This window comes from Pteropus vampyrus, unplaced genomic scaffold (assembly GCF_000151845.1).
Source record: "Pteropus vampyrus isolate Shadow unplaced genomic scaffold, Pvam_2.0 Scaffold456, whole genome shotgun sequence".
In the NCBI taxonomy this organism is placed as follows: Eukaryota; Metazoa; Chordata; class Mammalia; order Chiroptera; family Pteropodidae; genus Pteropus; species Pteropus vampyrus.
The window spans coordinates 470,821-484,747 of NW_011889237.1; the positions used below are offsets into that span (position 1 = coordinate 470,821).

Below are 13,927 nucleotides of genomic sequence, written 5' to 3' on the forward strand. Positions count from 1 at the left end.
CCGTCGAGAGGTTCACCTGGGGTGGGGAAGGCAGGAGCCGCTGGAACTGCCGGGCTCCAGCCCCGGGGCTTGACAGTGCTCGTGTGTGGCTGCGTCTCCCGAGACGAGGGAGGTTGGCTTTCAGGGCGTCAGCTTTTCACCTGAACTCACTCTTTCCCTGGCTTTTCAGGATTCCTTCTGGCCTAGCTCGTTTTAAGTCAGGGTGAGCTTGGGGCCAGAATAGGCAGCCTCCAAGTGTCAAGTTCATGTCACAGTCTGATGTGGGCTGTTGAGAGGCAGAGCTCTGCTCCACCCAGCCGTTCGGGGCTGCTAGGCCCCTTCTGTCTTTCAGCCCCACCCTTCTTGAGGCTCTCAGAATCCATCTTGTTCAGTGGCCGGGAAAAGTGGTGGGGAGAATTATGTGGGCAGTTTTCATGGCCAGGTGTGAAAGTGTAACACCCCTGTGCCCATATCCCATTGGCCAGAATGTGATCATATGGCCTTGCCCAGCTGCAAGGGAGTCTGGGAAATGTAGTCTCCTTGTGTGGCCCTGGAGGAAACGGAGCCCCCGTCCCCACATCCCACCCCTCCCCACTTTCCATAGGCTCTAGTGCACGCTTTGGCCAGTGCGCTTGAGATGGGGCAGGTGTGGGAGGGACGCAGGGCCGTGGCATGGAGTGGCATCTGCATGTGGCCCCAGCCTGTTTGTCGCCCTCCCTCCTCAGAGAGGGGCCATGGAGGGTCAGACCCTTGAGACGTTCTACACCCAGCTGGTGCTGATGCCCAAGGTGCTGCACTACGCCCAGTATGTCCTCCTCGCCGTGGGCTGTGTCCTGCTGCTCATCCCCATCATCTACCAAATCCGGAGCCAGGTAGGTGGCAGCCTGGGCCTGGCGGCCCATTGCTTGCCTGCTAGGGGACAGGGTGGGGGGCTTGGATGGGGTGCCCTAGCCATCCTGCTGTGCCTGTGCACTCCCTCAGCCTGGAGCCCGCCTCGGGCGGTCTGGGGCGGGGGCGCTGTCGCTTGCATCTCTTGCATCCTGCCTTTCTACGTCTCTACCTGTTCTGGGAGGCTGCCGGTGGGTTTTGGGTTATGAGACCTGGTACCTGGTTTGTCCATCAAGTTAGCACCTTCCAGGTGCCAGGCACATAGCAGTGAACAAGACAGATGCGGTCTCTGCCCCTGGGGTGTGGGTGAGGTGCAGGAGGCTGGCTTTCCAGTTGGGCAGACAGATGAAAACCAAGTAAACAGGGTAATTTCTCTGATGATAAAGATGGTAGAGAGTGTGACGGTGCTAAAAATACACCGTGAGCCACAGGTGAGATTTAAAGTTTTAATTTCCTAATAGCCACATTAAGTAAAAACATTAATTTGAATGATATGTTTTACTTAACTTGAATGTATTCAAAATATGACCATTTCAACACGTAATCAGATTTAAAAATAGACGTACATTACTTTGCATCTTTTTCCTTGTGAAGCGTTTGAAATCCAGTGTGTGTTTTATACTTACAGCGGGTCTTGATTTGGACTCGCTCCATTCCGAAGGCTCAGCTGTCACATGTGGCTCCGGGACCGCACAGCAGCATCCGAGGGCTTGAGGACACCTGTAGAGAGAGTGTCACAGCAGCGTCCGAGGGCTTGAGGACACTGCTGTAGAGAGAGTGTCAGAAAGGCCGCTCCTCAGAGCAGAGTTGAAGCTTAGATATGGGAGCTGACGTGCCTCTCGGCACAGCGTCCTGGGGAGAAGGAAGCCCCGGCCAGTGCACAGGCCCCGGGGCAGGGGTGGCGGAGGCATTCGGGACGGGACCCCGCGAGGCCAGGCGGCTGGAAGGGAGCGAGGAGGGGACAGGAGAAAGGGAGGGCAGGGCAGGTCACGCTGGGCCCTGCAATGCAGGCGAGCAGCTCGGAGCTGATTCCAGGGCTGACAGGAAGCTATTGGAGGTATTTAAGGCTTCGCTGCTGTGTGGCAACCAGGTCCCCGGGTGGGCAGGGAGGATGGGGGGACCAGAGAGGAGACCCCAGTGAGTGAGGGTGGCGGCTCGGCCCAGGGCGGGCGCAGGTTATTTCAGGAGAGAGTGAAAGTAGAGAGTGGCCCCCTAGAGGCGGGGTAGGCGGGGAACAAATACCCCTTCTTGACTTGGTGTCATCATTCCTTCATTCATTCATTCGTTCATGGCGTTAGTGACACCCCTCCGATGAGCGGCTTCCTTTTCTCGAGGCACCATGCACAGCTTGGGGGATACAGAAATGACTAGAACATGAGGTCTAGAGTCCAGGGGCCAAGACAGACTTTAAGGAGCCGCTACGGTCACACGGTGACAAGGCCTGTGATCGGGCGGCTCCAGGGGCTACGTGGTGAGGAGGGAACACTGCTCAATGGCAGGGAATCGAGAGGCCATTTTGGGTCCATGAACCAGAAAGCCACCTCGGTGGCCCCCACCTTGTCCTGGGCCCAAAGCCGAGGCCGCGGTGGGGGCGCCACCCGGCTCCCGCTGCCCCTGGGCCACCTGCAATGCCTGCTTGCTTTCTTTAGCTTTGGCGCCAGCTCTTTGTCTTTCTCGGGGTGGCCTTCGTGCTAGGTCACTTGCTGGAACAGCCGGGACGGTCGTAAACCGCCCAGACCCTTGACCTGGGCCTCAGACCCTGAACCCCCCATCTTTCCAAGGTCCCCCACTGCGGGGAGGGCTTGCACCAGTGGGAGGGTGTCAGCGCTCACCAGCGCTGCCTCTGCTGTGTGAGCCTGATGGATGTCGGGTGTGATGAGACTGTTGGGTAGCCCTGTCCCCCGTCACCGCCCCAGCAATAGCCAGCCTGAGCGGGGCTGTCACTCCAGTGCACAGAGGGAACTCCCTATAGTTTTTTGACTTCGATTATGGTAGGAGGGCAGAGGGGACCAGCTCGTGGATGCTCTGTCGGGTGGGCTTCCATTCACGGCCACATGCTGGGTGCCCAGGGGACCAGTGAGTCAGGGGTTGGACCAGAGGAAGAAGCCCAGGCAGCCTCCTGTCTCTCTGTCTCTCTGTCTCTCTGTCTCTCTGTCTCTCTGTCTCTCTGTCTCTCTGTCTCTTTCCTAACGGTCTTGTCAGAAGCGGGGCGGGGCAGAGAGTGAGGACACCATGTGAAATGCTGGCTCGGACCCGTCCGTGCCTCAGCCCCTAGACCCAGCGAGAACGCCATTGCTTCCGGTTTCTGCTGGTGACGCAGTCGAGGCCCCCTCCCCGCAGGTTTCAGTGGAGGCCAAATAATTGAAATTTATCCCGTTAGGTATCTTGTGGCTCAGCCGAGGTTAGGCCTTAAATGGTTCTATGTGTTTGTCTTGATTGAAAAAAGACGAAAGGATCACATGCTGGCGAACTCAACATATTTTAATTTCAGAGAAATGTTTCTTCTCAGGTCATTAAAAAAAAAAGAAGAATTAAGCCTTTTAACAGAAAAATCTGTCTCTGGTTGATTTAAAATGCCACCTGCTTCACCCACTGACTCTTGGTCCATCCACCCTGCTGGCCATGGCCCCCCTCCCCACTTAGATTCCTTGCCTGCATTTTCCAGTAGATGAGCCCTTTTAAGCTTGGCCGGTCCCTCCGACCAAGTATGTTCCCTGAAGGTGCTGGTCTGTCTCTGGTGAAGGGTGACATCACTCCCTCAAGTCTAAGCCAACCCCGATCATAAACAGTTGTTGGAATCTAGAATCTCGCACCCTCCTCTTTGCTTCTCGAAAATCGAAGAACCGCGTCAAATCTTTTGTGCCAACTATCAATTAGCTTGGTTATCTTCTAGGAGAGATGCTATTTATTTTGGAGTAGTAATAAAAAGGGCTCAAAGGATAAGGAGGCCATGCAGGCCTATTCTGAATCCCTGATGACATCAGCTCCCAAGGGGACTGTTCTGCAAGAAGCGAGACTATAGGTGGGTACCAGGTAACGCTCACCTTCCCCGCCTCCCCTCCCGCAGCGAGTGGAACTCTGGCGGCTCGAAACACCGCATCCGCCATGTTTCTCTAGCCCGACCTTCGCCCAGGGCATCTGCACACTGAACATACTTGTATATTTTGCTTTTGGAGGAAAACCCTTTCTCGGGTTTCTGAGTGAATGGTGGTTTCTTCGGCCCCAGGCCTGATGGAGGTGGAGGGCGACTAGCGTCCTGTGGGCTGGTGTCTTATCCGCAAGGCCAGGGAGGTTTGCTACAAATGCAGATCCTTCTAGGCCTCCTGGTATAGAATCATGGATGGGGCCCAGGAATCTGTATTTTCAGGGATCCCTGAGGGGATTCTGATGTAGATTGGTCTAAATAAATCTGGGCTGACTGACCAAGAAGAAAGAATTTAGGCATCAACTGAACATCCAGGACTTGGCCTGAGGGTGGGGTTGCCGGATGGAGCACCAACAACCAAACACACACAGAAATGAGGGAGCGACCAGCGGACACCCAGTTAAATGTGAATTTTAGGTAAACAGTGAATACGTTTCGGGGTAAGTGTCCCATGCGAGTCTTGGGACATGGTTATACTGAAAACCTATTCATTTTATCCCCGAAGTTGAAATTTAACTGGACACCCTGAGTGTTCACCCGTCTGTGGGAGAAGCAGCGAGTGCCGTGGGGAGGCCTCCTGGGCCACCCTCCAGGGGATTGACAGGCAGAGCGGCAGGCCCCACAGTCTGAGGCTGGGCAGGGGCCAGTGCTCTCCCGTTGCGCTTCTGATAATAGCTGCTATTTTGGTTTCTGAAAAATGTGCCACCCCCACCAGCTTCTGGGGCTGAGCCTGCCGGGCCGAAATAGCTTTCCCGAGCCGCAGGGCGGGGCGGGGCAGCAACCCTGCGCTTGGGGCCAGCTGGCTGCCTCCATTTCGCTTCGATTGCCAGGGTCGGAGGAGGAAATAAAATAGAAAATGAAAAGTGGTGGGTGCCAGCGTGTTTGTGTTGGCAGGTGCTGCCGGCCCTGTGAGGAGGAGGGAGGGACAGCTGTGTCCCCAGCCAGGCTCTTGGGGGCTCCTGTGCTCTGGCAGGACCCCACCATGTTGAGATGAGCATTAGGGGGAGACCTCCGCGGGACTCGGTCCCTGGGATCGGGGGCAGGACATCCCAGCCAGGGACACGTCCCTCCTCTCCTTCCTCTCTCCTGAGAAGTCCTCTGGGAAGCTTTAAGTCGGGCACAGTTGGCCCCATTCCCGCCCCTGCCCCCTTCCAGCCAGGAGTCCCTTGTGCAGAAACTTGCTTAGTATTCTCAGGGTACAGGAGCGGGGTCGGCAGGCATAGAGAAGGGTTATGCTGCCTTCTGGAAGGCAGCTTGGTGTCCATCCCACATGACGACCCTGCCTGGTCCCGTGTGCTTGGGGAGCACGGTGTCCTGTGGTGTCCACAGGCTTTGGTTTGGAGAGTAGGCACCTGGGAAGTGGCCAGTGGTCTGGGAGACCTGGAGTTTGTGTGGGGGCGGCTTCCAGCCCGTGCTGAGTCTCTGCCAGGGCACCCCGCCCTGCACCTGGGCGTGGGGGTGCCTGAAGAGCTGCCTCGTTTGGGGGAAGGCAGGAAATAGCGCCTCCACTAGCCTGGAAGGGTGTTTTTATTTGAATGAGAAAAAGACGGTCTCTCTGTGCAGACACAGCCACCGCTAGGGCCCCGGGCTTGGCAAACAGAGCAGGACAGCCGGTTGGCAGCCCCTTTGGCCAGGCGCCCTGTGCAGTGAACGGCCTGGACACCTGCACAGGGCGGCCCCTCAGGGACGTGTTCTTGGCCTTGTCTTGCCTCCTGGGTACTCTCCCCCACCTCCAGGTCCTCATTCCCCAGCTAAACACAAGCGGAAGGGGACAGGAAGAGGAGGGCTCGGCTTCACGGTCCGGTTCCTTGACGGACGAGTGCTTTTTGGGGGGGGAAATCGTTTCCCCTTTTTACTTTTGAGCGAGGCTCCCTCAAGCTGTGGCTCTTCAGGCCCACATTGCTGAGATTCTGGCCACCCCTGGTGTCGCGTGCTGCTCGATGTGTGTGTCTAGGGAGCGGCGTGCGTATGGTCACACCCTCCCCCTTTGCCCCATTCTCGAACATGGCTCAATCCAGAAGGCTGGGATCTGTCCCCAAGCGAGAGGGGCCAGGAATCCCAGCCTCCCCAACCCCCCGCCCCCGTCCTGCCCACAGCGTGGGGGGGTTTGAGGGCCCCCCCACTCTGCAGGGGGTGGAGGGCAGAGGGCTTAGGGAGTGCAGAGTTGCCCCAAATTCTCATCATCGTTGCTGTCTTTAAAATTTTTTTTAATTGAAAAAAAATTTTAAAAATGTAAAACTAGAGAAAATATAACATCCGAGCTCCCCGTCACCCAGACTCGGCAGCGTCGTGTGCTGACGTTTTTAAACTCACTGTTAACACTAGTGGTTAATGTTTCGTCCTGTTTCGCCTCACCTTGGTGTCACAGTACGTGTGTGGCTGCGTAGCTGGCTTTCCCTCCATTTCCTGTCTGCGACAGCTGTCTAGGTTGTGTACCATCTCGTGACTGTACTTTAAAAACGCTTTCTGTCGATGGGCATTTAGGTTATTTCCAGGTTTTCCGTGTTAACAGTGTTGCATATAAGCCCTGAACGTCTTGCTCTGCCCTTCTCATTGTATTAGGCAAGTCCTTTTGGGCCTTAGTTTCCCCATCTCTAAAATGGGGTGAGGGCAGGGCAAGTTGGGGAGGCCCTCTGGAACTGCATGTGCGGTGAACGGCCTGGACACCGGCACAGGGCGGCCCCGCAGGGGCATGTTCTTGGCCTTGTCTTGCCTCCTGGGTACTCTGCCTTCTGCTCCAGGTCCTCATTCCCCAGCTGAACACAAGTGGGTGGGGCTTGGGGTGGGCGGGGCCTGGTGACTGGGTGTGGTGACATGACTTCCCTTTTTTCCACAGAGTCCCGAAGGTGCCGAGAGCCAGCCCAGCCCAGCCACTCAGCCACCCTGGCTCCCCAGCCCCTACACCCCTCTCCTTCAGGGCCCTCAGCAATAGCCCTCCAGTCCCTAACCCTGAGCCTCCCAGTTGCACGTGCGTGTCCACACCCTGCACACGCCCCCGACACGTGTATGCACGTGTGTGCACAGGTGTGTGCGGACACACTCAGGGATAGAGCTGCTGCCGAGGGGACTCAGTGAGAGGCTCACAACAGGGACTGTTCTGGAACCTTCTCTCTAAGTCACCCGCAGGAGCTGTGGGCACTGGGTCCTCTCCCTTGGGTGAGCCCGGTCACCTACTGGGCCACTTCTCCCCCATTGCCTCTACATCAGTCTTAAAACACTGCGGCCCCACTTGGTGGCTCCGCCAGCAGGACCGGGCTTTTGCTCCGAGGGGTCAGCCACTCTCACAACACCCAGCCCGGGAGTGCAGACTTTGTGCCAAAGCCAGGCGGCAGGGGGCTGTGGGCTCAGTGCCCAGCCTGGACCCAAAGCTGGGCTGAGGACATAGCCCCTTCACACAAGCCTCAGAAACCAGCGTGAGTGACAGATGCTCATGCTCCTGTTCCGTCCCCAAACCCCCACAGGACTTTGATCTCCCTGAAGTCTGCACAGGCACTGGATCTGGGTGTGGGGGGCCCCTTTCCTCCAGCGAAACTGACATCCTGTGTGCTGGGCCGGCTGCTCCCCAGCTGGGGTGGTGGGAGGCTCCACCCTGAGCTCCCCCCCATGAGGCCCTCATCTTTCAGGTGCCAGGGAAGAGGTGGAGGGGCCTGGGCCCCGTCCGCCTGGCTGCCTGGTCGGGTGGGCGACCCGTCTACCTGCCACTTCTGGTCTCTGGGGCAAGCCTCTGTCTCTTTTCTACTGGAAGTGAATTGAGTTTTATCGTCTTTTAAAAATAATTCACCATTGAAGTAATAAACTTTTCACAAACCTGAACACTCGAGTCTGTGAGCCTGTTTGCTGGTGGGGGTGGGGGGCATGGTTCGGGGGCAGCTTCCTGGAAAGTTTTGAGCTCCTAATCTAGACCTCCTTTCTGGAACCTGCCACCAGCGTCTCTCATGGTCTGGGCTGCTGACTTGCCCGTTTTAAAATTTCAGTGTTGTATTTAACATTTTACAAATACTGCATGAAGGTAGCTCTTATTTAGAAAGTGGGATCCAAGGCCATTTTGACCGCTGCCCAAGGTAAGTACCTTTGCCACTTTGGCATGGAACCTGCTAGGATTTTTTTTTTTTCCCCTGCGTGTTTATATACAAACCAAGGTGCCATATAGGACATGCGGAGTATCATTCTGAGCTTTGGCTTTTTATTACACAAGTGGCGGAAGAGAGAAGTGGTTAAGAGAATGGATTTGGGCCAGATGGCCTGGGTTTGAATCTAAGCTCTGCCTCTTACTAGTTTTGTGATTTTAGGCAGGTCACTGGACCGCTCTGTGCCCGTCTCTCCACTACTAAAATGGAGATAATAGTACCTGCTTCATAGAGTGGCATAGTGAAGATTCAGTGACTTCATACATGGAATGCCTAGAACACAGCTCTCCCATGGTAGGGGATGTATAAATTAGCCATCATTATTATTATCGATTATGACTTGTCATCTTGATCTTTTGTACCCAAGTTGGCCAGTGTTCATCTGTCCCTGTCTGGGACGTTGTCCCTGGTCCCTACATATTGAGTGAGTCACGTCATTCCTTTTAATGGCTGCGTGGTCCCCAAGGTCCTGATGATCACACAGTCCCTCCAATGGAGTCTAAGTTGTCTCGTTACCCGCTATTGCAAATACATTGAACATTCTTTCCTTCCTTAACCACCATAGGCGGGACACTGCCCTGGGGGTTGGGGTGTGTCAGGAACCAAAACACCATTGAGCGGGTTTCTCTAGGGTAAATACCCAGAGTTTTTTGGGCCCTCACAGAGTTCGCCATTTGAGCCTCACTGGACACAGGCTGGTGACGCTGACGCAGCTGCCCCGCCCCCTCCCGTCTCCATGGAGCCCTTGGAGGTTGGAATGGGCGCCCAACTGGTGATGGGCAGATGATTTCCACCCCATAAGCCAGGGGCTCTCCCCCACAGTGTAGAGCAGGCAGAGAGCCCAGCCCCGCGATACTTCCAGGAACCTACAAAAATATTTTCGTTTCTTTTAAAATCAGAGGGGAAAAAACTTTTAGGTAGAAAAAAAATGTTTGAAATCCTAATACAATCATCGTTATACTAATGCTGTCGTAAGATGGAATTTTAAATATTTCTAATAGCGAAAGGGGCCTGGGGAAGTCGCTGAACTGCCCTGCCCCGGAGGTCGGGGGGCTGGCGGGGACGGTAATGGCCGGGTCTCACGAGGCCCAGAAAAATGAGCCTTGTCTTCCGAGGCGCCCGCGGTGATGTAGGCGTCGCCGTGGCGACGGGCGCCGCCCCAAGACGAAGCGGGAAGCGCCGTGAGCTCTCCGGCGTCTGGTGACGTTGGAGGCTCTGTGATAACTTTGAGAGTGGCTATGACGATGCTAGAGTCACCAAGATAATGCACAGAGGCGCCATGATGACGTAGGTATCGCTGTTATGACCTGGACATCGCGTAGGTATCGCTATGGTGACGTGGCACCAGTCAATGTTGCCGTGACACCGCCATAGAGGTGGTGTGCGTTGCCAGCGATGACCGAAGCATCGCCATGGTGACGCAGGCATCGCTGGCGGTGGTGACGCGGCGCCGTGGTGACGTAGGCATTCCGTAATGACTTGTGTCGCCGCCGCGATGACGTAGGCGGCGCCGTGGTGACCCATCACCGCTGTGATACCGTGGGCATCTCCAGCCATGGTGACGTAGGAGCCATCGCGATGACGTCGGCACCATGGCGGTGATGGGGGCGTCACCGTGGTGCGGCGAGCATCGCCGTCCACGAGGCTGTGAGCGTCACTGCGGCGATGACGCCAGCGTCGCCGCTTTGATGACGCGAGCGTTGCCGTGATGATGCGGGTGTCGCCGCGGTGACGTAAGCCGCCCCAAAACGAAGCAGGGGGCGCCGCGATGACTCAGGCGCCATGACGATGGCGAGGCGCTGCGGTGACGCCAGAGACGTGACGAGAGGCTTGCGGTGACGGTGGAGGCGCCGTGATGAAGGAGCGAGGTGCCCACGTTAGGCGACGTGATGACGCAGGAGGCCCCGTGATGACGTAAGAGGCGCCGTGGCGATGCGAAACACCTGCGGCGGGAAGCCTTGCCCTCGCGTGTCGCGGCGGGCCCTCAGGGCGGTGCGTTGGGGGCCGGGACCCCCAGGATTTGGCTCGTGACGCCCCAGTGTCTACCCCGCCGGTTCCTCCACCTGAGTGCGCAGCGCGCCCGCCTAAAACTCCCTGCCTGACGTTGATGTGCAAACGTTTTTATCTAAATAGATGCAGAGGATGAAACTTCCCGCGTATTGTCCTGGTCGATGTTTTAAAATAAAACCACTACGTCACTCTTTTAAATGGGCCACGTGAGCTCGAAATGTGATCGAGAGAGGATGCTCATCACCATTTTAAAAAATACGCAAGTGAGCTCTTGTAGTCAAAAATTGTAGCTTCCACCCCACCGGTGAACACGTATTTCCTTATTTCCCCTAGAATTTTAGCTAAATGTTATATAATGTATGCCTTAAAGTTTTAGGAATCTTTCTGATATACTTCTCTGCAACATAAACGTCTGAATAAGTTGAGACGGACGTTTAAATTTTTTTTCGTGACCATAATGGTTAAAGTTTGTTGTTTTTTTCGTTGATTTTTTTGGTCTGGATTGCCACCCAACTGTAGGTACGCAATTGATAAAAACAACATCGATATGTTTCACATTTTGGTATATATCAAAGAAGTAAAACTATTGCAATGCATCTCCTTTTTATATATATTTTATACATTTTTAAATTTACAGAGAACTGATGGGTTTGTATACAGTTCTAGGAATTTTAACACACATATAGATCCAAGTAAATGCCACCACAGTCAAAATCCACAATAATTTCATCATCCCCCAAATTCATTTCTGCTTTCCCTTTGTGGTGAAACTTTCTCGGAAAACACATCCTCTGCCAACCAGATAGTTTTGCCTTTTCCAGAATGTCACATAAGTGGAATCATACAGTGTGTAGCCTTTTGAGATTGGCTGCTTCACCTGGCATCGAGTCTTGAGATTCATTGCGTGTATCAACAGTTCGTTTTTACTGCTGAGCTGCATTCCATTGCGTGCGAATGCCACAGGTTTTAGCCAGTCACGAGTTGAAGCCATTCATGAGTTGAAGTCTGAAGTGTTTCCAGTTTGGGGCCATTGTGAATGTCAGGGTGCTGTAAACATTAGCGAGGAAGATTTTTGTGTGAACATTTATTTTCATTTGTCTTCAGTAAAATACCTAGGAATGGGATTGCTGGGTCGTATGGTAACTCCGTGTTTAACCTTTTAGGTGCTGCCAGACAATTTTCATAGTGGCTGTGCCATTCTGCATTCCCACGGGCAAGGTATGGTTGTTTGACCTGCTCTACATACTCACCAGTACCTCGGTATTTTCAGGTTTTGAAAATATTAGTCATTCGTAGTTGTATCTCATTGGTGGTTCTTTTCTGGTTGGTTTTTTTTTTCTTTTTTTCTTTTTTTTTTGCATGGAACTGCATCTCATAATGAAATGAATGAGACTTCCTCTCCACCCCAATCGGTTCATGTCCCCATGAATGACTATTACTAATTGCAAGAATGAGACCAATGTTGTCATCAATTCCATCCCTATTTTTGCAGATATGAGATAGAGAAGCCTTGTTGACATAGGTAAGTAGCTGGGAGTGAGGAGCGTCCTGATAGCCATGTCACTCAATTCTCATACTCCTGAGTCATGGGCCAAAACCAGATGCAAATCTGTCATCAAAAAGCATTTTTACCCACCTATCAGCTGACAAGTCTTTCGGACATTTCTTCACATTCGTAGAAAGCTACAAAGTGGAAACCATCGATTTGGTTGTAAAAGGATTACTCAGTCTTCAGTTCAGGTCTCAAAACCAGCGTCTGGGAGCGTCCGTCAGGTGGGGGCTGGAGGGCAGGGGGCGCTGCGCCTGTCTGCTGCTGGGGCTGGGGGAATGGCCTGGGCCTGCTCTCTGGGGGGCCTGCAGGCCGGCCAGAGGCTCCCAGGGAGTCCAAGCGTAGAAGATGGCGTCCTTAAAACGCCCAAGGTCATTGCCCTTGGAGAGCTAAGCACAGAGTTCCCAGCCTTATTAGAAAGCCACAGGGGGCATTGCTGACTTCCCGGAGCCCATCGCAGACACTTATGACTTTTGCATTCAGCTCGACCTGCTCATAAGAAAGAAAAAATCTCTGTAAAGCGGTGTGTGTGTGTGTGTCCCAAGGGAACATGGGACAGAAAAGGCGAGTGTGCCCTCCACCTGTCTCACTGGGTGAGCATCTCGCTTCTGAGCATCTTTTTAGGTTGGCATGATCTGTGTTTCGGTACAACCCTGATCCCTGAACCCCGTCAACTACTTCGTCTGGGGCTCGGTGAGGAAACTGTCTTCCGGCGAAGGCTGGAAGGACGGGCTGCGCGGACACTAAGGGACACTAAGGGACACCGCATCAGGCGTCAGTGTTGCATGGTTCTGAGGAATTCTCGGGAGTATCTTGACTCTGAGACTGTCTTCCCGTGCTCACTTTATGTCCTGACTCCCACCTACTATGTGACTCTGCTAACTTAATATTTTTCTTTAATTCGACTCGCTTTTTTTACTTACAGAATTTTCCTTTAAAAGAAAAGCAGAAGTGGGCCAGTGCTGCTTCTCCAGTGTCCATGCATGACGCTGAAAGTGTGAAGTGTAAAGGTGTCCATCAGGTACCACCAGACCTGCCCAGTTCAGGGACCCTGCACTGTCCCTTTATGTGTCCTGCACGCCCCCGACTCTCCACTCTCCCTGTGGAATAAGTGCTGCCCCTTCATGGGGGCTTGCCCTCCTCTGTCTCACTCAGCCCTCGCCATCATCAGAGGCTCAATCCCAGCCATGCCCCCTCTTCCAGGAAGCCTCCCTGATCACTTCTGCTCACTCATCTTTCCCCCGTCTTGGAATTCCTGGGGCACTGTGTCTGTACTCTAGTTGATACTAGAATGTTCTAGCATACTCAAAGTCTTAATTCCAGTCGCTGTAGTCCTAAACCTCAAGGATTTGTAATGTAACCTCTGGTACCTACGATTGTGCCACAAATTGGAACATGCTTACCCAAGATGGTTATCACATTCCTCAGAGTTTTCCCTTGTTCAGATGGCTGTTCTTTGAAACATATTGATCAAGTGCACACTACCCTGTGAATGGAGTCACCAGGGCGGCTTTCCTCATCTGAAAAGAATTGGAATAATCTAACACCTGCCTTGGTGTTAGCATGGAGCTCAAAAGAGTTAGTGGCTCCGTGCGATGGATTCAGGGCTGGGGACCCTGCATTCCAGCCCACAGTTGTAGGGCTGTCCTTCCTGATGCCACTGGGGTCTCTCACCTGGAGGCTCTGCCAGCCTGGCCCACGGGTCTCTCAGCTCCCATGTGTGTCCTATGTGGTCCATTCTCTGTGTAGTGGCCTGAGAGGGCCTTCTGACATGCACACTCTCACAGGGTCCATACCTTGTTTAAATCCGGGTGTGGCTTTTTCCTACACTGGAGACCAAGTCCCCTTCTCCAGGCTGATGGGAAAATTCCTCCCCTCCACCGGCCTTGGCTCTGGGCTTCTGGGCAATTCCTGGATCGGCCACTGGGGGGCAAGCTGCACACACAGGTTGTTCAGAGGCCTGTGCTCTAAGAGGTGCTTTGGTCTCAGAGTGCCTTAAATTAGGGTGCGTGTTGCCTGAGGCCACAGCTCGCTCCCAGAGCCTGGAACCTTAAGAAATTGCATTTTATGCTCATATCTGGGCATTTTCTGGGGGGAAGATTTTCAAATGAATGTTGACCCTCTCTAGGAAGGGACACCCCTAAAATAAAAGCCAGGGCCACGTGATATCTGTTCTTGCTTAGTGTATAATGGAAAGGGCTCCGGCTTTGCCACTCCGTGCTCTACTCC

General features: G+C 53.9%; 1 protein-coding gene across 1 annotated transcript in view; it reads left to right on the forward strand.

Moving 5' to 3' along the window:
- SCARB1 (scavenger receptor class B member 1) overlaps positions 1-7,825 on the forward strand; it is a 27,257-nt gene extending 19,432 nt beyond the window's left edge. The window contains exons 10-11 of the mRNA XM_011381902.1: positions 705-851; positions 6,849-7,825. Coding sequence (XP_011380204.1) covers positions 705-851; positions 6,849-6,944 — 243 coding nt within the window. The 3' untranslated portion in view covers positions 6,945-7,825. The remainder of the gene's footprint in view (positions 1-704; positions 852-6,848) is intronic.
- The last annotated feature ends 6,102 nt before the right edge of the window (positions 7,826-13,927 follow it).